Raw genomic sequence first — 22,896 nt, 5'->3', positions numbered from 1 at the left:
GACTCGTTGGATCTCCTTTCAGGGACTCTCAAGAGTCTTCTCCAACACCACAGTTCAAAAGCATCACTTCTTCGGCGCTCAGCCTTCTTTATAGTCCAACTCTCACATCCATACGTGACCACTGGAAAAACCATAGCCTTGGCTAGATGGACCTTTGTTGACAAAGTAATCTCTGCTTTTTAATATGCTGTCTAGGTTGGTCATAACTTTCCTTCGAAGGAGTTCAGTTCAGTTGCGCAGTCGTGTCTGACTCTTTGCAACCCCATGAACTGCAGCACGCCAGGCCTCCCTGTCCATCACCAACTCCCAGAGTTCACCCAAACCCATGTCCGTTGAGTTGGTGATGCCATCCAACCATCTCATCCTCTGTTGCCCCTTCTCCCCTGGCCCTCAGTCATTCCCAGCATCAGGGTCTTTTCAAATGAGTCAGCTTTTCACATCAAGTGGCCAAAGTATTGGAGTTTCAGCTTCAACATCAGTCCTTCCAATGAACACCCAGGACTGATCTCCTTTAGGATGGACTGGTTGGATCTCCTTGCAGTCCAAGGGACTCTCAAGAGTGTTCTCCAACACCACAGTTCAAAAGCATCAATTCTTTGGCGCTCAGCTTTCTTCACAGTCCAACTCTCACATCCATACATGACCACTGGAAAAACCATAGCCTTGACTAGATGGACCTTTATTGGCAAAGTAATGTCTCTGCTTTTCAATATGCTGTCTAGGTTGGTCATAACTTTCCTTCCAAGGAGTAAGCATCTTTTAATTTCATGGCTGCAATCACCATCTGCAGTGATTTTGGGGCCCAGAAAAGTAAAGTCAGCCACTGTTTCCATTGTTTCCATTGTTGCCATGAAGTGATGGGACTGGATGCCATGATCTTCATTTTCTGAATGTTGAGCTTTAAGCCAACTTTTCCACTCTCCACTTTCACTTTCATCAAGAGGATTTTAGTTCTTCTTCACTTTCTGCCATAAGGGTGGTATCATCTGCATATCTGAGGTTATTGATATTTCTCCCAGCAATCTTGATTCCAGCTTGTGCTTCCTCCAGCCCAGCATTTCTCATGATGTACTCTGCATATAAGTTAAATAAGCAGGGTGACAATATACAGCCTTGACATACTCCTTTTCCTATTTGAAACCAGTCTGTTGTTCCATGTCCAGTTCTAACTGTTGCTTCCTGACGTGCATACAGGTTTCTCAAGAGGCAGGTCAGGTGGTCTATTATGCCCATCTCTTTGAGAATTTTCCACAGTTTATTGTGATCCACACAGTCAAAGGCTTTGGCATAGTCAATAAGGCAGAAATAGATGCTTTTCTGGAACTCTCTTGTTTTTTCCATGATCCAGCAGATGTTGGCAATTTGGTCTCTGGTTCTTCTGCCTTTTATAAAACCAACTTGAACATCTGGAAGTTCATGGTTCACGTATTTCTGAAGTTTGGCTTGGAGAGTTTTGAGCATTACTTTACTAGCGTGTGAGACGAGTACAATTGTGTGGTAGTTTGAGCATTCTTTGGCATTGCCTTTCTTTGGGATTGGAATGAAAACGGACCTTTTCCAGTCCTGTGGCCACTGCTGAGTTTTCCAAATTTCCTGACATATTGAGGTCAGCACTTTCACAGCATCATCTTTCAGAATTTGGAATAGCTCAACTGGAATTCCATCACCTCCACTAGCTTTGTTTGTAGTGATGCTTCCTAAGGCCCACTTGACTTCACATTCCAGGATGTCTGGCTCTAGGTCAGTGATCACACCATCGTGATTCTCTGGGTCATGAAGATCTTTTTTGTACAGTTTTTCTGTGTATTCTTCCCACCTCTTTGTAATATCTTCTGCTTCTGTTAGGCCCATACCATTTCTGTCCTTTATTGAGCCCATCTTTGTATGAAATGTTCCCTTGGTATCTCTACTTTTCTTGAAGAGCTCTCTAGTCTTTCCTGTTCTGTTGTTTTCCTCTATTCCTTTGCATTGATCACGGAGGAAGGCTTTCTTATCTCTCCTTGCTATTCTCTTACCATTTGTTCTCTTACCATTATGGAATTATGTTAGAAATCAATATCAAAAGGTATTTGAAAATACCTTACATATTTTCAAGTGCAGTGTGACATTTACACAGAGAGATCTTTGACTTGGCCGTTGAAATCCTCATTAAAGTTAAAAGACTGAAAAAATACAGAGTGATTGCAGAGAAAAAAGCATTTAAATGAGAATATTAGTATCAAAATGAGAAATCTCAAAGATACTTTAAAAACCTATGTAATTGGAAATTAAATGTCCACTTTTAAATGATGGGTGTATCAAAGAAGCTATAACAAGGAAAATTAGAAAATATTTGTAACATAATAAAAAATAAAAGAGAGTTTACCAGAATTTGTTGCATGTAGCTGAAGCTGTCAGTGCAACTAAGTACAATGTGGAATTTTGACTAAGGTGTGAAAACAATAGACACTAGCATAACATTTTGTGAAATTTGAACAAAATCTGTACTTTAGTTAATACTGTGTCACATGTTAATTTCCTTAGTTTTTTTAAACCACGTACTGTCTCTTAGACAGTAAATTCTTGTTGCTTATCTGTTTTACGAAAAGTAGCTTGTATCTGTTACATCCATCACCCTGATTTGCCCCTCTCCCCTTACTCCTTGGTAACCGCAAGTCTGTTTTCTATCTCTGTGAGTCTGTTTCTGGTTTCATACACATTCATTAGTGTTACTTTATAGATGCCACATATGAATGACATCATACAGTGTTGGTCTTTCTCTTACTTATTTCACTAGCCGTAATACTAAGTCCTTCCATGTTGCTGCAGATGGCAATTTTTTATTTATTTTTTTTAAATGGCTGAGTAACATTCCATTGTGTGTGTGTGTGTGTGTGTGTGTGTGTGTGTGTGTGTGTGTTTATCACATCTGCGTGATCCTGTCATCTGTTGATAAGCACTTGGGTTGCTTCCATGTCTTGGCTATTTTATATAGTGCTGCTGTGAGCATTGTGGTGCCTGTCTCTTTTTGAATTACTGTTTCTGTTTTTTCTGGATGTATACCCAGAAATAGTTTTATAATAAGGAAGGCATATAAGTCTTCTTTAAAGCATAAATTAAAAAGGAAACTGCTTAGTGAAATGTTTACTATCTTAAAGCATCAGCAATCACTTAAAGCATTACAGTCGCTGTAATCAACAATTACAGTGTTCAGAACTTTGTTCATGTTTTACTCCTCTAATAATGATGGTTGTTTTCAGAATAATCATATTGCTAGCAAAAATTCTCACAATTATCTGATCTTAATGTACTCATATTATCCACATTTTTCAGATAACATAATTAAAAAGGAAGTTAAGTCATTTCTGTAGGATCATTTCTGTAGGATCACAGTATGTAATGGGGAACCAAGATCACAGTCTGGCTCTCTTGACTCTTAAGCCCCTCCTCTGTTTGTACTGGGGTCTCTGATTACATTGGACGCAGTGAGCTCCTAGAGTTCTTTCATTTTATAGTTTGAATATTGGGATAAACCCCACAGTCCTAATTATACTAGGGTCACAGCATGATCTTAAAGCATAGGTCATTGCTTGAATGTCTTAAGAGTATGGAAGAGAAATTCCAAATAATAGAAAGAGGTCAAGGTTTCAGAACATATGGTGATGATGATTTTAGAATTATAGATGAATTTAATTCTGAAAAGGATAGAGTGAATATATTCTCATTGGAGAAGATCTTATGTATATATGTGGTATTTTATTTTTTCCAATTAAAGGAGGAAACAAATAGAGATTACAGTTTCCCAGCTGGCCTTGAAGACCATATTTTGGGAGAGAATATATCACCTAATACGAGTATCTCAGGGTTGGTCCCCAGTGAACTTACCCAGAGCAACACAAGCCTCGGCAGTAGTAGCAGCAGTGGAGATATAGGAAAACTGCATTACTCACCAGGTAATGGGGAGGATTGTCCTCTCTCCTGATTTATATGCCCATAATTCTTATCCCTGTACCACACACACACAGTAAGCCCCATTTGTCGAGATGATCGGGTAGATTTGTGTATAGCCACACCATATTAACCACTGTTATTTTATAAGGTCTTAAAGTACTGTGTGGAATCAGACTGTGGCTTCCCTGGTGGCTGAGTGGTAAAGAATCTGCCTGCAGTGCTGGAGATGTGGGTTCAATTCCTGGGTTGGGAAGATCCCTTGGAAAAGGAAATGGCAACCCACCCCAGCATTCTTGCCTGGGAAATCCACTGAGTTTTTTATTTATGTATATTTGTGGATTGTATCATTAGTTCTCATACTTTAGTGTATCTCAAAATCACCTGGGGTATTTGTTTATAAGTATATACAAATATCCAAGCCCTAGGCTAAAACTTTTGAGACTTAATCTGTGGAATGGGACTTTAAGAATATATATTTTTGACCAGCTTTCCAGGCGAATCAGTTATTTACTAGAATTTAGAATTTCTTTGCTATATTACTGAAATCTCCTAGTTCTGTGTTATTTTTTAAATTGTAATTTTATTCATTTTCTCCAACTTTTTATTATGAAAAATTTCCAATACTTTAAAAAGTTCAAAGAATCATATAGTGAACAATCATATATTCTCCACCTAGATTTAATTAACTATTGTTAAATGTACATAAGTACATTTTGATACTAAACCTTTTGAAAATAAATTGTAGACTTCATGGTATTTCCCCCTAAATATGCATTTCCAAAGAATAAGGACATTTTCATACATAATGTATTATGATGTTTACTTCTCTCTAGGTGAACTTCCATTTCTAAGAGGCATGAAAGGGCAGGAATTTGAAAAGTCAGATCATGGTTCTTCTCCAAACACCAGCATGTCCAGCATCTATCAGAATTGTGCAATGGAGGTAAAAGTTCTATATTCAGCCCATAATAATAAAGTGGCAGTAAACATATTTTTATTTCAGAGTGGCATTTTAACAGAATTCTATGATACCTTTCTGGACAGAATAATAAAATAAGTCATTTTGTTAAATTTTCTGGTGTCTTATGTAAACAAGGCAATAAGCTAGTAGTTTTACCTATAAAGTAATTGTTCTGTTATTAATTTCAAATGTGATCCACAGAATAAATACAGTTCTATGTTTGTCTCGAGAGGATGGACTATTAAGAGTACCAAGACTATTAAGACCACTATTCACTGCAGTGGTTTTCAGTATGTGTGTTTTTATGCTCTTAGGTTTTGATGTCAAGTTGTTCACAGTGCAGAGTTTGTGCAGCTTTAGTTTATGATGAAGAAATTATGGCTGGATGGACGGCAGATGATTCAAATTTGAATACAGCCTGTCCCTTCTGTAAAAGCAACTTCTTGCCTCTTCTCAATATAGAATTTAAAGACTTGAGAGGCTCTGCAAGGTTAGTATTGTAAAAGCTCCCTTAGAGAGGTAAGTACCCTCTAAAAGGCAGAAGAATGAAGTAGTCATGGTGTGCTCCAGGTGTTCCTTTCCTTGCCCTCCTTCATTTTCAGTATTTGAGAGAAAATACTAATATTGTAGGAGGCTGTTTTTCCATGTTATTTAACAAATGATTATTATTAATAGTTAATTTTTGGAGCTAAACTTTATAGGTTATATAAGTATATCAGTTATTATAAATTAAAAATTCTAATATTAGTTATTAATTTAATATTTCTGCCTTAATGACCTTGATTATGTGCTCTGGAGCCTCCCCACCACCACCACCAAAAAAAAAAAAGATGAAAGGGACTTTAACTCTTCTCTTAACTTGTTGCCCTTTTATGGTGGTGCTCTGTAATGTGAAATGACTAAATTCTAGGCATTAGAAAAGAGATTAACTGATCTATAATCAGTCATTAAGTAATTGAGAGTTTGGTAACTGTTTGCTGACCTAAGTAGTTATAATTTTTTTTTTCTTCTTAAGGTGATTGTAAATGGGATTGTTTTCTCAATTCCCCTGTCTGCTAGCTCATTAGTATATAGAATGCAACAGGTTTTTATTGGTTTTGTACCCTGCAACTTCACTAAATTCATTTATTACTACTAATAATTTTTTGGTGGATTCTTTAGGGTTTTCTAGATATAAAATCATGTCACCTGCAAACTTATTCCTTTCTAAATTGGATGGCTTTTTTCCCTCTTTTTTGCCTAATTTCTGTGGCTAGGAGTTCTATGTTATGTTTCAGCTTTTCACCTTTGATAATGATGTTAGCTAGGGACTTGTCATATATAACCTTTATTATGTTGAGGTATATTCCTTCTATATCCACTTTGTGGAGAGTTTTTATTATAAATGGATGATTGGTCTTGTCAGCTGCTTTTTCTGCACCTGTTGAGATGATCATATTTTTATCCTTCATTTTGTTAATGTATGTATCACATTGATTGATTTGCAGATGTTGAACCATCCTTGCATCCCATGGACAAATCCCACTTGATCACGGTATATGATCCTTTTATGTATTGTTGCATTTGGTTTGCTGGTATTTGGTTGAGGATTTTTGCATCTTTGTACATCAGAGATACCAACCTATTTCTTACTTTGTGTGGTCTTTATCTGATTTTGGCATCTGGGTGATGTTGGTCTTGTAAAATGAGTTAGAAAGTATTCCCTCCTCTTGAATTGTTCAGTATAGTTTGAAAACGATAGGTATTAAATCTATAGATGTTTGGTAGAATTTATTTGTGACACTGCCTGGTCCTGGCCATTTGTTTTTTAGAGGCTTTTTGATTACTGCTTCAGACTGTACTAACAATCAATTCAAATCTCTTCATGATTCAGTCTTGGAAGGTTGTACTAGTCCAAGAATTTGTACATTTCTTCTAGGTTGTCCTGTTTGTTGGTATATAGCTGGTTTTTAAAATATTCTTATAATCCTTTGTATTCCTCTGGTGCCCTTTGTTATTTTCTTTTTGTTTCTGATTGTATTTATCAGAGCCTTCTCTCTCAGTCTAGCTAAAGATTTGTCTGTTGTGTTTATCTTTTTAAGAACCAGCTTTTAGTTCCACTGGTCTTTTCTGTTGTCATTTTAGTCTCATCCATTGGTGGCTCAGAGCTTAAAGCGTCTGCCTCCAATTGGAAGACCTGGGTTCGCTCCCTGGGTCAGGAAGATCCCCTGGAGAAGGAAATGGTAGCCCACTCCAGTATTCTTGCTTGGAGAATCCATGGACGGAGAAGCCTGGTAGGCTATAGTCCATGGGGTCGCAAAGAGTTGGACATGACTAAGCGAATTCACTATCACTTTCATTTATTTCCACTCTGATCTTTATTATTTATTTCTTTCCTTCTACTGACTTTGGGGTTTGTTCTTTAGATTATTTTTGGCTGTGCCCCGTGATTTGTGGGATCTTAGTTCCCTGACTAGGCATCCAACGTGGGGCCCTGGCAGTGAAAGCACGGAGTCCTGACCGTTGGACCACCAGGGAACTCCCTGTTCTTTTTCTGGTTCCTTTATGTGTAAGGTTAAGTTGTTTATTTCAGATTTTGTTTCTGGAAGTAGGCCTGTATTTCTCTAACTTCCCTCTTAGTACTGTTTTTGCAGCATCCCATAGATTTTGAAATGTCATATTTTTGTTTGTCTTCAGGTAATTTTTTGTTTCTCTTTTGATTTCTTCATTAAACCAGTGTTTCAGTAGCATATTATTCATTAGCCACATATTTGTGATTTTTTTCAGCTTTCTTATAGTTGATTTCCAGTTCCATACCACTGTGATTAGAAAAGATAACAATATGATTTCAGTCTTCTTTTATTTATTTTTATTTACTTATTGAGCATTGTTTTCTGTCTCAACATATGGTGCATCCTTGAGAAAGTTCCATGTATACTTGAGAAGAATGTGTATTCTAATGCATTTGGATGGAATGTTCTATATAAATTTATCAAATTCTGATCTTAGGTTTCATTTAAGGTTGCTTTCCTCTCTGTCTGGATGGTCTATCCATTGATGTAAATGGGGTATTAAAAAGTCTCTTACTGTGTTAGTCAATTTCTCTCTTTAGATCTGATACTTTTTAATATATTTTGGTGTTTCTATATTAGGTGCATATAAATGTGTCTTCTTGATGAATATTATTTATCAGTAATAAATGATAAATATTTATCATTATTTGCTATCCATTTTTGTCCTTTACTGCCTTCTTGGTTTGAAGTCTGTTTTGTCTGATAAGGGTAGGGCTGTACCCGCTTTCTTTTGGCAGCAGTTTTCTTGGAGTATCATATTCTTTTCCTTCACATGTAGTCTATGTTTGTCCTTGGAACTGAGGTGAGTCTTCTGGAGACAGCAAGTCATTGGGTGTTGTTTTATGTGGGAGTTTTGCTTTTCTTTTTTATTATTATTATTTTTATACAATTTTTATTTTCCATTTAGTTACTACAGAATATTGACTGTATTCCTCATGTTGTACAATACATCCTTGAGCCTATCTTATACCTAGTCATCCCAGATACTGTTTGTTTTATAGAGTATTCTCTCTGTTTAGTAATTTCATTTCTGAGGTTGAACTGCCTGAGTTTCCTTTTAGCTTACTGAGTTTCTTTATGACAGCTATTTTGCATTATCTTAATCAGTTAGATTGCAGTATTTGTAGCTTTAAGTTTGGGTTCTGGGGGAGTGTAATTTTTTTGTGTGTGTGGGGAGGATACATGTTACTCTGGTGCTTCATGATGCTTGGTGAGTTGTTCCCCTTGCCAACATATTTGAAGTACTGAACACCTTTCTGCTTGATTCTGACAATTCAACTGGTCAAAAAATAGAGGCCTCTTGATTTCCGGTAGGTGGTGATATATTAATAGCACAAGTCTTTGGTTCCTCTTACCTGAACTGCCTCTATTATATGCGAGTTTGCACTTTCCACACTCCACTGCCTCTGTCAGAGGTGTGGCCTTGTGACCTCCTTATTGCTTTTTGGGCCTTGGGGTCATTGGTGCTTCGCTGCCGCCACTGTTGCTGGTGTCTTACGACCTGGTGCGTTGGGATGGTGGGCTCTTCCCTCTTGTCTGGAATCCCCAGGGTTGCAGGCTCTGCCACTGCTGGTAGTGGTCATTTGACTTTCTAAGGTTTGTGGGCTCCACTGGCGTGGGAAGGTGGGGCAGGGGGCCAGAGTTGTGGGTTCCTCAGTGGCCAGAGGGATGAGGTCTGAAGCCCCTTTGCCACTCAGTTACCTGTCATGACAGGCGCTGCTGCTTCTGGGAAGCTGGCGTTGTGTGCACTTGCCCCCACTGCTGCTAGGTTTTCTGAGGCTGCAGACTTAGCTTGCCAGAGCAGAATGCCAAGACTGGAGGCTGTACTTGTGCTTTTCCTTCAGTTTCGCCTCCGCTGTGTGTTCTAGTCCATCCACCTTTAGATGTACAGGTGTGTGGGAATCTCCATTGTTAGGCAGAGGTACCTTTGTTGCATTGTTGATGTTTTACTGCTTGTAAATTGAAGGGACAAGATAAAGATAGCTTTCCACTGTGCCACTTTGCAGATGTCACTCGCTTTTACCCATTTTTGTGTTTAGTTTCTTTTTCTTGTTGATCTGTCTTCACTATTCTTTTTTTTTTTTTCTTGGCTGCACCATGCCACTTGTGGGATCTTAGTTCCCTGACCAGGGATGGAACCCAGGCCCTAGGCACTGAGAATACAGAGTCCCAACTACTAGGCAGGGAATTCCTGTCTTGAATATTCTTGATATTAATTCCTTGACGAGAAATGACCAGTTTTGATGTTATCATGCATTAGTTTTCCACCTTATGATTTGTGCATTTGAAATCTTCTTTTTAAACAAGATTCCAAAGATTCCCATCTATAGTACATGAAAATCTTTTCCTAATGTTCTTCTGTTGCCTTTGTATTTTCCCTGTGGTATTTAGGTTTTAAATACATCTGTAGTCTACCTTTGTATATGATCATAGAGATCCAGGTTTGTTTTTCTCCATATAATGAGCCAGTTTTACATCCTTCCTTCATTACTATTATATATAGTATCACCTTTATCATATATCAAGTTCCTATGTATACACCTCACTCTGGTTCTGTGTTCTGTCAATACTGTATTATTTTTATTACTATATTTATGTTATGTCTGGTTGGTAGGGTAAGTTCCCCTTTGGAAATTTCTTATAGTTTTTTGGTTATGCATATAAAACTTTAGAGTAACTTTGAGTCCTCCCCCACAGAAAAAGTCCACCTTAAGTTTTCATGGGATTCAAATAGATTTGTAGCTTAATTCTGGGGAAATGGACATCTTTAGTATTATTCTCCTATGAGCATAGTATGTATCTCCCTGTTTTAGATCTTCTTTTAATAGAGTTGTAAATTATTCTCCATAAATTTTGTACTTTTTTGTTAATTGAGTTTCTTAAGCTTTTGTGGTATCTTATTTTATATTTTCTAATTGAATATAAACCAGCATTATTAATCTTCCTCCCCAGTATGTCATTATGGAAAATTTCCTACTTAGGGCCAAGTTTAATTCAAGATTTTTTTTTTACAGTACACCCAAATATCTGCCCCTATATTCTTCAGTTACTTTACATTGTTGTTTTATCACCTGTCTATTCTTCCATCCATCCATCAGTCCATCTTATATTTTTATTTGTTTAAAATAAGATGTAGATGGGTCGGGGGTGGAATTCCCTGGCAGTCCAGTGGTTAGGGCTCAGTGCTTTGCAGGAGACACAGGTTCAGCCCTGGTCAAGGAACTAAAATCCTGCATGCTTCGCAGTATGGCCTATTAGTAATAATAATATGTAGTAATATTATATTAATAATAATAAAAATACCTTTCCCCCAAAGACTTGAGCGTTCGTATCATTAACTAGAGTTCAGTATTTATTTACAGTTTTTTTTTCATTTAAGGTAAATTTGATTTCTGCAAATCAAGATACAGAACATTATTATGACTTCATAAAGCACTGTTTATGTCCCTTGCAAGGCAAAGCTCTCACCCCATCCCCACCCAGAAGGAGAAAGAGAGAAGATGAAAATAAATTACTGAATTAATAGAGGGGAGAGAGAATGACTAAAGACAAAAATGGAGATTCTTAAGGGGGGGGGAAGGGTATTATAAATAGTTACAAGTTAATACATGTTAAAATGCTATTGTTTATTTTTTTTAATTAAGAAAATTAATGAAATATTTTGCTTTCCAACTTCCTTCATAGCTTTCTTTAGTGTCTCTCAAAAACTGAAGGGATTTTGTATTGAACTATAGTGACTTCCTCTGGATCTTTTCATTTGAAAAATTTCAGACAAGAGAAGAAGAGAGAATGAGAGCAAGAGTGTGTGTATGTGAGTGTTTGAAATAGTCAGTGTTTCTATGGATTTGTATAATTTATTAGTGACTATTTTACTATACAGTGATTATAAATATGATGACATTTGGAGGATTCTAGGATTTTTATAGACTTTTTTATACTTTCTTTTTTTTTGGACGGGTCCCTATTTAGCTTTTTCTTGAAACCAAGTACCTCTGGTGACAGTTTACAAAGTGGCAGCATTCCATTGGCAAGTGAACCTTTGGAGCACAAACCCATATCCAGTCCAGCAGAACCTGACCTGATCAACCTTACGGATTTGCCAAAACATAACCAGACCATTACTGAAGAAACAAGCTCTGCAGTTGAATCAAGGTACCATAGAATTCAGAGAACTCTTTATAAAAAATTGGGTGCCCCTGTAAAAATTTCATCTTTAAATACAACCTGGATGACATAGACATAAGTTCTGGCATGTTTAAGAATGTAACTTTAAAGGCTACCCACTCCCATATTCTGGCCTAGAGAATTCCCTGGACTATACAGTCCATGGGATCGCAAAGAGTTAGACACAACTGAGCGATTTTCACAGTGTTTAAATATCTAATGAATGAATCTGATGATAAACCATTTTTAATACTGTTTAATGTTTTACAGTGGTCTTTTCCAGAAATGAACTTCCCAACAATAAAAAGTATTTTCCCTTTCAGTGTAGTCATTGCCAGTTTCCAGATACATACTCTCTTTACAGAGAAGTATACCTTTAACTCTTAAATATTGATTCAAACATTTATTGAGAGCCTACTGTATGCTCAGCATTATGCTAAACACTAAAAATAAAAAAGTAAATAAAATCTGACCTCTGTTCTTAGGTGGGTCATGGCCTGAAAGTGAAAGTCACTCAGTCCTGTCCGATTCTTTGCAGCCCCATAACTACACAGTCCATGGAATTCTCCAGGCCAGAATACTGGAGTGGGTAGCCTTTCCCTTCTTCAGGGGATCTTCCTAACCCAGGGATCAAACCTAGGTTTTCTGCATTGCAGGCAGATTCTTTACCAGCTGAGCCACAAGGGAAACCCGGGTCATGGCCTAGTAGAGATTAAATACTTGACAGTGAATCTGCATTACTTATTTGGATGCAGTATACATACTTCCAGGTGATTTTGTTTAATAAAGGTGAAATGTTTGAATAGAGCACGTGAATGGGCACTTAGTCTTTTAAAAATTATACCATAATACTTACCATATACCCTCTTCTACCCTCATCAGATCATCCACTTCATCCTGTTTTTCTGACTGATTTTACAAAAATACCTGAAGAAAAGTTAATTCCTATAAGGCAGTACTGACTCTTCTCAGATATATTCAGTACATTCAAAATTTATTATAGAAAATACTCTAACTCTACAGATTTAGATTGTTTAAACTAATCTAACCACAGCATTTCTTCTTCCTTTTTTTAAGTGATGAAATAATGAAAGCCAGCGGAGATGTCCAAACTATGAAAATTTCACCTGTGCCTAACAGTTTATCAAAACGAAATGTGTCTTTGACTAGAAGTCACAGTGTTGGAGGTCCCTTGCAAAATATGGACTTTTCCCAGCGACCGTTTCATGGCATTTCAACAGTTAGTCTTCCAAACAGTCTGCAGGAAGTTGTGGTATGTACAACATTATAATTATACTGTGTGTTCCTGTAAGTATATATTAAAATAGCGTCTTCTTCTGTAATAGGTTTTTTTAATCACATGAAAAGTGATACATTTTCATAAGCAGGCTAAGAACTTTCAGATTTCAAAAATGTATACAAATAACCAGAAGAGCATAATGAGTCCTTTTGTGGCACCATCCAGCTTCAGTAATTTTCAACTTATATTTTTCTGTCATGTATACCCTCACTCAATTCTTTTGTAGATCCATTTGAAGCAAATTTCAAACATATATTCCATTTGTCAATATTTCAGTATTTATCTCTAAGAGATAAAGACTCTTAAAAACGTAATGCTGTTGGTTCAGTCGTTAAGATTCCACACTCCCAATGCAAGGGGTGCAGGTCGGTCCCTGGTCAGGTAATTACTATCTCACTCGCCACACAGTGCGGCCAAAAGTCAAACAAACAAAAAAGTGCCATTATCAGACCCAGGAAATAACAAATGATGGATCAGGGTCATTCAGTCTTCGTTCGAATTTCTAGTGATTTCAAAAATGTCACGTATGTGTGCTTTGCAGTTTGAGGAATCAGGATCAAATAATGCTTTGTGATTGGTGATCTGCTTTCTGGTCTTTTTAAGTCTATAGACTCTTTTTTCCCCTTGTAATTTATTTGTTGAATACAACCCTGTAAGTTGGTAATTGCAGCTCGAAGCTTGATCAGATTCAGGTTTTTTGTTCTGTTTTGTTCATTTGTGTATTTTTACAAGGCAGCTTCATCAGTAGTGGTATGTCTCAAAGGACGTGAACTATCTCTGTGGGCTTAGCAGCTGTTAACCCCTTAATGCCTAGATAAGTTATCCATTTGGAGCTATAATATGACAATACTCTAATTCTGTCATCTTCTTTATTATATGAAATATATTTATAAAGAGAAACTTATGCTATGGCTTTTGTCTGATTTTTTTCCAAAAATGCAGTTTATGTTGGAAAAGCAAGATAGATGTTTGATTTTAATTTTTCCTTTTATTTATCAAACTTCACACTGACAAGTTGGGTTCCTAGCATTCTCCAAGGTGATCCATTATCTGGGGGCATAGGGTTTCATTATGACCTCATGGGTTTAAACATTTATGTTTACATCCACTGCTGTTGTTACCCTTATTGATGCGTATTTTATTCCTTCTTTGGTCAGCTAGAAGCCTCTGCCTGTTGGTGCCTTATTCCTTTTGACACAACTCTATTAGCTTTTATGGGTCTTTCCTGATCACTCAGTTGGTAAAGAATCCGCCTGCAATGCAGGAGACCCCGATTTGGGGTTGGGAAGACCAACTGGAGAAGGGATAGGCTACCCACTCCAGTAATCTTGGGCTTCCCTGGTTGCTCAGCTGGTAAAGAATGTGCCTGCCATGCGGGAGATCTGGGTTTGATCCCTGGGTTGAGAAGATCCCCTGGAGAAGGGAAAGGCTACTCACTCCAGTATTCTGGCCTGGAGAATTCCATGAACTAGTCCATGGGGTTGCAAAGAGTCAGACACGACTGAGTAACTTTCACCTTTGTATAAGTTCTTTTAAAGTTTCCTTGCTTTCTTGTATTACAAGATGTTTGATGCTCAAGTGTTACATATTTCCTTCTTCAGACCTCGAATCAGCCATTTCTTTAAGAAACATTCCTTTTAGAGAAAAACAGTATTTGGAGATCTCAATCTGGGCACCATGGGTACTTGTTAATATTGGTCATAAACACTTTATTCTAATTGTGTACAACTTACAAAGTCTAGGTTGGGTTTCTTTTTCCATTATTTTCATTATTTCATTTGATTTCTAAAATTGCTCTTTAGTTTTTATTGCAGTTAAATGTATAAACAAGTTAGATATATTTTAAAGACTCATCAAGAAATATTAACACAAAAAATGGCCTCCTCTGTTTAGAGTTTTACGTGGAAGATAAAGTCAGATTTTTTTGGTATCATTATGAAACATCAGAAACGCAAATATTTCTTGTAAAAAGTTGAAAAGGAAAAATCAGTCATACATAGGGCATTGCTCTTAATGTGATAAGAGAAACTCATGTTTAAAATAGGGCCTAGTATATGGATTAATAATTTTTGTTCATAATCATTTAACTTAAGGGTATTTATGATTAAGTACTTTTTCTTCTTTTATGTTTTCTTCAGGGTGTTATACTACATGTAGTAATGGCCCTGAAATAAGTTTGAAAGGACAGAAAAGTGTGCTCTCATTGAGACATACTCTGAAACATACATAATAAAATTGATCATATTTACTTCTTTTTATATTTCTGTTTTTAAGGATCCTTTAGGAAAAAGACCCAACCCTCCCCCTGTTTCTGTGCCTTACTTGAGTCCTCTAGTGCTTCGCAAAGAACTTGAATCTTTGCTAGAAAATGAAGGCGATCAGGTGATTCACACGTCCTCATTCATCAATCAACATCCAATCATTTTCTGGAACCTCGTTTGGTATTTCAGGCGTTTGGATCTTCCTAGTAACTTGCCAGGACTTATCCTCACTTCTGAACATTGTAATGGAGGCGTACAGGTAGGGAACCAACTTCTGTACTTAAACTACATTCATGTTGGTTAGGATGAGGCTTCACTTCAGGTATTAGGAAGTATACAATAGTAGTGTTAAGTCATAGGTTATTTCTCTCTCACTTAAAAATTTAGATAGGTGGTCCAGGGATGGTATAATGCTAGGGACTTGAGAGCCTTCTATCTTTTTTGCTTGTAGTGTGGCCTCCAAGTTTTACACCTGGTCTAGGATAGCTGTACTCTACTTCCAAGCTACCACATCCATATTCCAGCCAGCAGAAAGAAGAAAAATGGATGGAGAATATATTCTTTCTTTAGGGATAGTTCCTAGATTTACATATAATCTTTTTATATGTATTTGTTTGGCCTAAATTTAGTTATATGATCATTTCTAGTGGCAGGAGTAGCTAGAAAAGTGGTTTTTATTCTGAAATATAATATTCCTAGCTGTGAGGGATGTTTGGGGGAGAATGGATACATGTATATGTATGGTTGAGTCACTTTGCTGTCCACCTGAAACTGTCACAACATTGTTAATCAACTACACTCCAATAGAAATAAAAAAAACTTTTTTGAAAAGATATTCCCAGCTGAAATTCTCACTTTATTTTAAAGGATTTGTATTTGCCATATTTTTCAGATATATTTAAAAACTAGTGAAGTTATTTTGCTAGGTCACATACTGAATAAGTGATGAGGGGCTAAGACCACAGTCTGGCTCTCTGACTCTGCTTGAGCTGGCATCCTTGACTCCCAGGGAGACAGTAAACTTATGATACTGAATATTGAGAGATACCCCCCCACCCCAAACATACATCAGAGGCACAATAAACTTTGAGAGTCTTGTAAACTGTTTTGACTGATTTATGTACTAGTCAGTACAATGAGATGGAGAAGGAAATGGCAACCCACTCCAGTATTCTTGCTTGAGAATCCCAGGGACGGAGGAGCCTGGTGGGCTGCCATCTATGGGGTTGCACAGAGTCGGACACAACTGAAGTGACTTAGCAGTAGCAGCAGCAGTACAATGAGATAGTAGTAACTGTAGTACTTTCTCGTATCTTAAAATTTGCTGTGATGAAGGTTAATCACATTCACGTGACTGCTGTGCCAGTTACCAAGTTGTCACTCAGTCCTTGAAATTCAGAGTGAGAATCATGCACCTCAGAAAATAATAACATTTGTACTTAGATACAAGTAAAAATTAAAATTTTTCTTCAGAGTTTTAGGTCTAGAATTTTATTTTTTTTTACAAACCCTAATGTCGAGGGCTGACTTTCAGTAGATCACAGCGAGGGAGCTGCTCTGCTGTGTACTAAATCTCGACTCAGAAGCAAGTCATCTGTGAGTGGTTTAGCACCAAATTCCCCAGGAATGTGCAGTGCGTGACGGGCAAGGGGGCGGCTGCCTTTCCGGCTGCGCCCTGTGTCCCAGGAGGAAGGGCTCTCAACTATGCCGTGCTCCAGGTCTAGAATTTTGAAAAGGACTCACCTGTTTTATATAATCAAGCTTTGCTAGGTCCACTGGTAATTACTATTATGCTTAGTTATTACTGTGCTTAGGGTACTAATACTGTCTATTGATCTTTTTTAGCTTCCCCTGTCATCTCTGTCCCAGGATAGCAAACTTGTTTATATTCAGCTGTTATGGGATAATATCAACCTTCATCAGGAACCAGGAGAACCTCTGTATGTCGCATGGAGAAATTTTAGTAAGTAAAATAAAGACGTAAAAGACTGAAACTGGAAACAACCAAATATCCATCCACAGGTGACTACATAAGCAAATTACTGTACAGTCCATCCACACAGTAAAATACTGTTTCAGTTTAGTTCAGTTCAGTTGCTCAGTCGTATCCGACTCTCTGCGACCCCGTGAATCGCAGCACGCCAGGCTTCCCTGTCCATCACCAACTCCCGGAGTTCACTCAGACTCAAGTCCATCGAGTCAGGGATGCCATCCAGCCATCTCATCCTCTGTCGTCCCGTTCTCCTCCTGCCCCCAATCCCTCCCAGCATCAGAGTCTTTTCCAGTGAGTCAACTCTTCGTGTGAGGTGGCCAAAGTACTGGAGTTTCAGCTTTAGCATCATTCCTTCCAAAGAAATCCCAGGGCTGATCTTGCAGTCCAAGGGACTCTCAAGAGTCTCCTCCAACACCACAGTTCAGAAGCATCAATTCTTCAGCACTCAGCCTTCTTCACAGTCCAACTCTCACATCCATACATGACCACAGGAAAAACCATAGCCTTGACTAGACGGACCTTTGTTGGCAGAGTAATGTCTCTGCTTTTAAATATGCTATCTAGGTTGGACATAACTTTGCTTCTTTAGTAGTAAATAAAAATGTATGCCTGAGGGAAAAATAGAATTGAGGAGATGAGATTAATTATTTTGCTTTGTTTTTAAATCTTTCATTCACTTTTAGTATCTCCTCAGGCTTTTTTCCATTTTATTTCAAATTTATTTGTTGTATCAACCTGTTAATCAGATGTCCTGTTGAGCTGAAGAGTGGCTTTTTTGTGTGATTCTTACAGTCTGTCTATCAAATATTAATTTGGTGAGGTATTTGGAGAGTAAATTCTGTACAGCAGATGTGTTTGTGTAGATGATAATTTCAATTATATTGATATAAGCGTCAAAGATTTTGGCTTTATTTGCAGTTTTTTATATATAGAACATATTTTTACAAGGGGTTTAAAAGGTTATCCAGTATTCAGAAGCCTTGTGAGTCCGTAAGAAACCACAGACAATCCAATAGGTCAGTGAGTAAATGGTATCAGTAGGCAGTTCGTGGAAGAAACATTAAACTGCTGCTCTGTAGATATACAGTGTACAAAGCTGTCAGTACCACGATGCTTCCCAAAAGATTATAATAATGAAAAACTTAATACCTAACGAGAGAGTTGTGATAAACCCACATTATGAAATGTTGGCAAACAAGAAAAGGAAGGAGTTATTTCTATATAGGTTCCTGAAAGGATGGATGCCCATTATATTAAGTGGAAAAAGGCAAGTTGTAGAACAGTATATGATCTTTTTTGCAGGAATTAAAAAAACCAAAATGCTTTATTAATATTTACTTGTTTGGCTGTGCTGGGTCTTCATTGCTGCCCGGGCTTCTCTCTGGTTGTGGTGCGTGGTGGGCCGCTCCCGTTGTGGTGAGGGCTTGTCATTCAGTGGCTTCCCTTTTTGCGGAGCACAGGCGCAAGGGCGTGCGGCTTCTGGAGTTGTGGCTCCCAGGCTGTAGAGCCAGGCTCAGTAGTTGTGGCACATGGGCTTAATTGCTCTGCAGCATGTGGGATCCTCCTGGATCAGGGATTGAACCCACGTCTCCTGCATTGGCAGGCAGATTCTTCACCACTGAGCCACCAGGGAAGCCCCTGTATGTTTTTAACGTATGCATAGAAAAAGGTCTAAAAAACTATATATATCCCAAGCTGTTAGCAGTACCTGCTCAGAAGAGAAAAGGGATTGTATTTTTTCCTACAGTCTTTTACTACTTAACATTTTACTTAAGCTAGAAGAGAAGAATCTGACATTTTCCCTTGAAATATGTCAATCACAAAATTATGACTAAATGTATCTATTTTTGTCTTTTTGTTGTTTTTCCAGTTATGATATTTGAACACTTTTTAAGCAGGAGCAGAATAACCTTGAAATTTATGCTAGAAAAAAATAGAATTATAACCACAATTTCTTTAGTTGTTTCCCCTCATATCTTGAAATAGATAAGTGTTTTAAAATGTTCTATAATTTGTGGTAGGAACAAAATTTAGAATTCCCAAGAATAGCTTTGTTTCTTTACTTGGTTTCTTTAAGTGAAGAACTGGCACATAAATAAGATTATAAGACATAATAGAATTGAGTAGTGACTTTTGGAAAAGCAGTATGGGGAGCTGCACAGTCCCAATTCCCAGCAAAACAACATAATTGGTGAAAGTTATTAAAGACAAATGTATCTGTGTATGTCTATGACTATAGAGGAAAATGAAGAAACATTTATTTAAGAAAATATATATTAAATTGCAGTGAAACAGTGATTTCTGTAGCACTTGGGCTACAACTTGCTGCTCCCCACCAGCCCCCAGTCAAGGGGCTATAGCATCTCCCTGGGAAAGACAGGTTGTCAGCAGTTCTCATGCTCCCAACTCGACCAGCTCTATAGCACAGAGGTTCGGTTCCAGGACATGAGGAGGCTCACTTCCTCCACTCATCCCCCATTCATTGCCTGTTTCAGCAACCTTTGAATACTGGAGCTCTGATTGTTCTCACAGCATCTTGCTCATAAGGGAGAGGTTTTATGCCATTTGAGGCAAGCTAAAGAATTGGAGGCAACTGCATCCCTCCAGTGCCCCACTCACAAAGTAGGGGAATCATTCTAAGAGAAGGCCACAGTTCCCAGCCCCGGCTCCAGAGCAGTGGCCGAGAGACAGGCCATAAGAACAGAGAGCTCAGAAGTTCTCCCCAAAGGAAATAATCTTATTTGGGACAGACTGGAGAAGTTCAAACCTAAAAGCACTCTTGGAAAAAGTGGAGATTTTGGTGAGAGGGCCAGTATTACCCTGATACAAAACCCAAAGACATCATAGGAAACAAAAATGAAAAATCCGTATCACTTATGAATATAGACATAAGGATCCTCAGCAAAATACTGTAAACCAAATCCATCAATTTATAAAGGGGACTGTACGTCATGACCAGTGCTCTTACCCCAGACATGCTGTGTTGATTTGAAAATCACTTACAATAATACACCGTATCAATCAGAATAAAGGACAAAATCCACATGATATCTGAATGGGCACAACTGAAGCATTTCACAAAATCTGTTGTCCTTTGTTAAAAACACTCAACAAGCTAGGAATAGAAAGAAACCTCCTCAGCCTGATTATGAATATCTGAAAACCTACAACTGGTCTCATACTTAGTGAAGAAGGACTAAATACTTTCCCTCTAAGCACAGGAACAAGACAAAGATGTCTGTTTTCGTTATTTCTTTTCAACATTGTACTGGAGGTTCTTGTTAGAGCAGTTAGATGGGAAAATAAAAGGCATCTAAATGAGAAACAAAAAACTATCCCTATTTGCAGGTTCTGTGATCTTATATATGGAAAATCTTAAATTAGAAAATCCTAAGGAACACACACACACACACGCACACACAGAAAAAGACAAATGGATAAGTTCAGCAGAGTTACAGGATATAACATAAATATATATAAATCAACTGTATTTCTATATACTTTGACTTAATAATCCAAAAATTAAGAAAATAACTCCATTTATAATAGCATTAAAAATAAAATACTTAGGGATAAATTCAATAAGTTAAGAAAGTAAAAACACCTAAATAAATAGAAATCCCATGTTCATGGACTAGAAAAGTTAATATTGTTAAGATGGCAGTACTCCCAAATTGATCTATAGATTCAGTACAATCTATATCAAAATTCCAGGTGGCTTTTAATAGAAATTGGCAAGCCTATCCTAAAATTTATATGGGTTTTCAAGGGACCTAGAATAGTCAAAATAAGTCGTAGGACTCATTTCTTGATTTGAAAACTTACTGCAAAGCTACAGTAATCAAAGTGGAAAACTGGCATAGGGTAGATATATAGGTCAATGGAATAAAGTTCAGTTTCCAGAAATACACCCACACATGTATAGTTAATTGCCTTTCAACAAGAGTGCCAAGGACCATTCAGTGGGGAATGGATAGTCAACAACTGGAACAACATGCAGAAAAGATAAAGTTGGATTTTTTCCTCACATCATACATAAAAATGAACTCAAAATGGGACATATACCTAAATGTAGGAGCTAAAACTATAAAACTCTTTAAAGAAAACATTGGAGTATATATTTTCATGACCTTTTACAGGACCAGGCCTTCTTAATACAACCCCAAGAGGTGACAAAAGAAAAAGTAGACTTAAAAACATCTGTGCTGAAAAATCAACCATTAAAAAGTGAAATGTCAGCCCACAGAGTTGGGGGAGATATTTGCAAAGTATCTTAAGGATTTGTATTCAGAATATATAAAGAAGTCTCAAAACTCATCACAAAGAAGATAACTCACCTAAAAACTTGGGCAGAAGATCTGTCTTAATTAGTTTGGGCTGCTGTTACAAAATAGCACAAACTGAGTAGCTTACTAAAAAGTATACTTACTATTACTTTATTAGCTTATGAAATTTTTTATTTCTCACAGTTCTGGAGGCTTGAAGTCCAACGCCAGGTTGCTGGCATGGTCAGTGAAGGCCCTCTTCTAGATGGCAGGCTTATGCCCTCAGGCAGTACAAGGGATGAGGGATCTCACCGGTGCACCCATTTTAAGGGGCGCTAAACTAATCCATTCATGAGGACTTTGCCCTCATGATCTTAACCACCCACTGATGGTCTCACCTCCCAATACCATTTAGTAAGCATTCCTTTTCACCATATGAATTTTGGGGTGACACAGACATTTAGATCCTAGCAGGATCCTGAATTGACAGATCTCTAAAAAAGACATGTAAATGGCCAGAAATGAAAGGATGCTCGTTATCACTAAACATCAAGGATGTGTAAGTCAAAACCACAAAGAGATACCACTTCATACTCACTATATTGGCTTTAACCAAAAGGGCAGATACTAAGTTGTGGTGAGGATATAGAGAAATTGGAACCCCAGGTCATTGCTAATTGGGATAAAAAATAGTTCTGTTGCTTTGGTGTAAATAGTTTCACAGTTCCTCAAAATAGTAAACATTTAACCGTATGACACAGCAGTTGCACTCTTAGGTATACACCCAAGAGAAAGAAAGGCACACATCCACATTAAAACTTACACACTGTTTTCAGCAATATTTTTCTTAATATCCAAATAATGGAAGCAGTCTAAATGTTCATATTAACTGATAAGTGGATACAGTATGGTATATCCATACAATGGAATATTCAGTTCAGTTCAGTCGCTCAGTCATGTCCGACTTTTTGCGGCCCCGTGAATCGCAGCACGCCAGGCCTCCCTGTCCATCACCAACTCCCGGAGTTCACTCAGACTCACGTCCATCGAGTCAGTGATGCCATCCAGCCATCTCATCCTCTATCGTCCCCTTCTCGTCCTGCCCCCAATCCCTCCCAGCATCAGAGTCTTTTCCAATGAGTCAACTCTTCGCATGAGGTGGCCAAAGCACTGGAGTTTCAGCTTTAGCATCATTCCTTCCAAAGAAATCCCAGGGCTGATCTCCTTCAGAATGCACTGGTTAGATCTCCTTGCAGTCCAAGGGACTCTCAAGAGTCTTCTCCAACACCACAGTTCAAAAGCATCAATTCTTTGGCGCTCAGCTTTTCCAACTCTCACATCCATACATGACCACAGGAAAAACCATACCCTTGACTAGGCGGACCTTTGTTGACAAAGTAATATGTCTGCTTTTTAATATGCTATCTAGGCTGGTCATAACTTTTCTTCCAAGGAGTAAGTGTCTTTTAA

General features: G+C 37.7%; 1 protein-coding gene across 4 annotated transcripts in view; it reads left to right on the top strand.

Annotated features, from left to right (window-relative positions):
- DENND4C (DENN domain containing 4C) overlaps window positions 1–22,896 on the top strand; it is a 119,315-nt gene that overhangs the window by 87,875 nt on the left and 8,544 nt on the right. For 3 of the 4 annotated variants that reach the window (XM_002689565.7, XM_005209911.5, XM_059889382.1), the window contains 7 exons: window positions 3,755–3,932; window positions 4,764–4,873; window positions 5,206–5,381; window positions 11,413–11,595; window positions 12,685–12,880; window positions 15,182–15,427; window positions 17,014–17,131. In XM_002689565.7, coding sequence (XP_002689611.3) covers window positions 3,755–3,932; window positions 4,764–4,873; window positions 5,206–5,381; window positions 11,413–11,595; window positions 12,685–12,880; window positions 15,182–15,427; window positions 17,014–17,131 — 1,207 coding nt within the window. Of the gene's footprint in view, window positions 1–3,754; window positions 3,933–4,763; window positions 4,874–5,205; window positions 5,382–6,378; window positions 6,426–11,412; window positions 11,596–12,684; window positions 12,881–15,181; window positions 15,428–17,013; window positions 17,132–22,896 lie in introns of those variants that run through there. The other variant, XM_015472430.3, reaches the window with a different exon arrangement.

This window comes from Bos taurus, chromosome 8 (assembly GCF_002263795.3).
Source record: "Bos taurus isolate L1 Dominette 01449 registration number 42190680 breed Hereford chromosome 8, ARS-UCD2.0, whole genome shotgun sequence".
NCBI classification, from domain to species: domain Eukaryota; kingdom Metazoa; phylum Chordata; class Mammalia; order Artiodactyla; family Bovidae; genus Bos; species Bos taurus.
Note: the sequence above shows the minus strand (reverse complement) of the source record. Positions and strands in the feature narration are given on the sequence as shown.